This window comes from Sesamum indicum, linkage group LG10 (genome assembly GCF_026168435.1).
Source record: "Sesamum indicum cultivar Baizhima isolate 11 linkage group LG10, ASM2616843v1, whole genome shotgun sequence".
Lineage (NCBI taxonomy): Eukaryota > Viridiplantae > Streptophyta > Magnoliopsida > Lamiales > Pedaliaceae > Sesamum > Sesamum indicum.
Genome location: NC_142666.1, coordinates 18649006 through 18650276, shown reverse-complemented (window position 1 = coordinate 18650276; position 1271 = coordinate 18649006). Strand labels below are relative to the sequence as shown.

Here is a 1271-nt window from a genome sequence, read left to right as displayed (position 1 = left end):
TAATCACAGATAGACAATACCAAAAAGGAAAGTGAAATATTATACATAAACTGGGAAAAGCACAACATCTTATATATATGCAATTAATGTTAAAATTAAACATGATCAATTTCAGTTTCACTCAAAATATTTAAGCTTCCAGAGAGCACATTGATAAGATCAGATGATCACTGGTATCAATTCTTTGGCAGGGCATGATGACTATATATACTTTTGCCAAGAATTCAAAGTTTCTAAACATAAATAAGAAGGAATTGTTTTAGAAAAAATTAAAGTTAACATCAATCGATTATTGTTTTTTATTAGTTTATGAATTAACCTATTTAAGATCGTCACCCACTAATTGCAAAAGAATCGATTAGCCGACGACTGTAGCAGAACTAAACATATGAAGAAAAACCATATATTATCCAAAATCCTAAAAAAAAAAAAAAAAAGAAAAACAAGACAGAATCAATATTCACCTATGGAAACACAGCTGAAACCCTAAAAGCAAAAGCCTTACAGATCAAGATTCAGCTCGGCTCAATCTTCACATGATCATTTCTTCTTCTTTTCCGACGATTCAAGCATCTCGTCCAGCAAACTGTTGTCCAGACATACCAGCTCAATCTTCTCCTGCCCACCCGATGAAGACGACGACGACGAAAATGTGGGGTTATATGGAGGAATAGCAAGCTGAGAATAATACTCATTTGGAAAATTCAAAATTGCAAGATGGCCCCTCAACTTAAACGCTGCCTTATCGTACGCCCTTGCCGCCTCCTCCGCCGTGTCGAACGTCCCCAGCCACAGCCTCGCTCCCTGCCGAGTCGGGTCGCGTATCTCGGCCGCGAACTTCCCCCAGGGCCGCTGCCTGACGCCGCGGTATCGCACTTTGTCCTTCTTCTCTTCCCTTTCTTGCATGGCTTTGCCTCTTGAACTTGAACTTGAACTTCCCTCCATTTTAAACGTAACTGGTGTGCAAGAATTAATTTGTTTTCCTTTTATGTGGAGAAGTTTGAGATTGGCGGCTAATCAAGATTTCATGTGATTATAATGGGTATATATAGGGGTTTCTTATGACGGTTGGGGTAAAAATATAATAAAAGTAAAGTAAAGGGGGTGGAATTTCTGAGGAGTCTCGTGAGAGGATGTAAGAGAATTGGATTGTCCGATGGACCAAATCCGAACGTGATATTCAGAGGGGCCCTGGGAAACTATTTTCTTCGCTAAGCAATGAGTCCGTACAGTGTGTGAAAGTGTTGTTATACAAATGTAGAAGAATAGAA

General features: G+C 39.1%; 1 protein-coding gene across 1 annotated transcript; it reads right to left on the bottom strand.

Moving 5' to 3' along the window:
• Nucleotides 1-226: 226 nt before the first annotated feature.
• On the bottom strand, nt 227-999 carry TDR1 (Integrase-type DNA-binding superfamily protein). Its single transcript, XM_011092923.3, has one exon. The coding sequence runs from the start codon at nt 943-945 to the stop codon at nt 541-543; it is 405 nt and encodes a 134-aa protein (XP_011091225.1). The 5' UTR covers nt 946-999; the 3' UTR covers nt 227-540.
• Between the last annotated feature and the right edge of the window lie 272 nt (nt 1000-1271).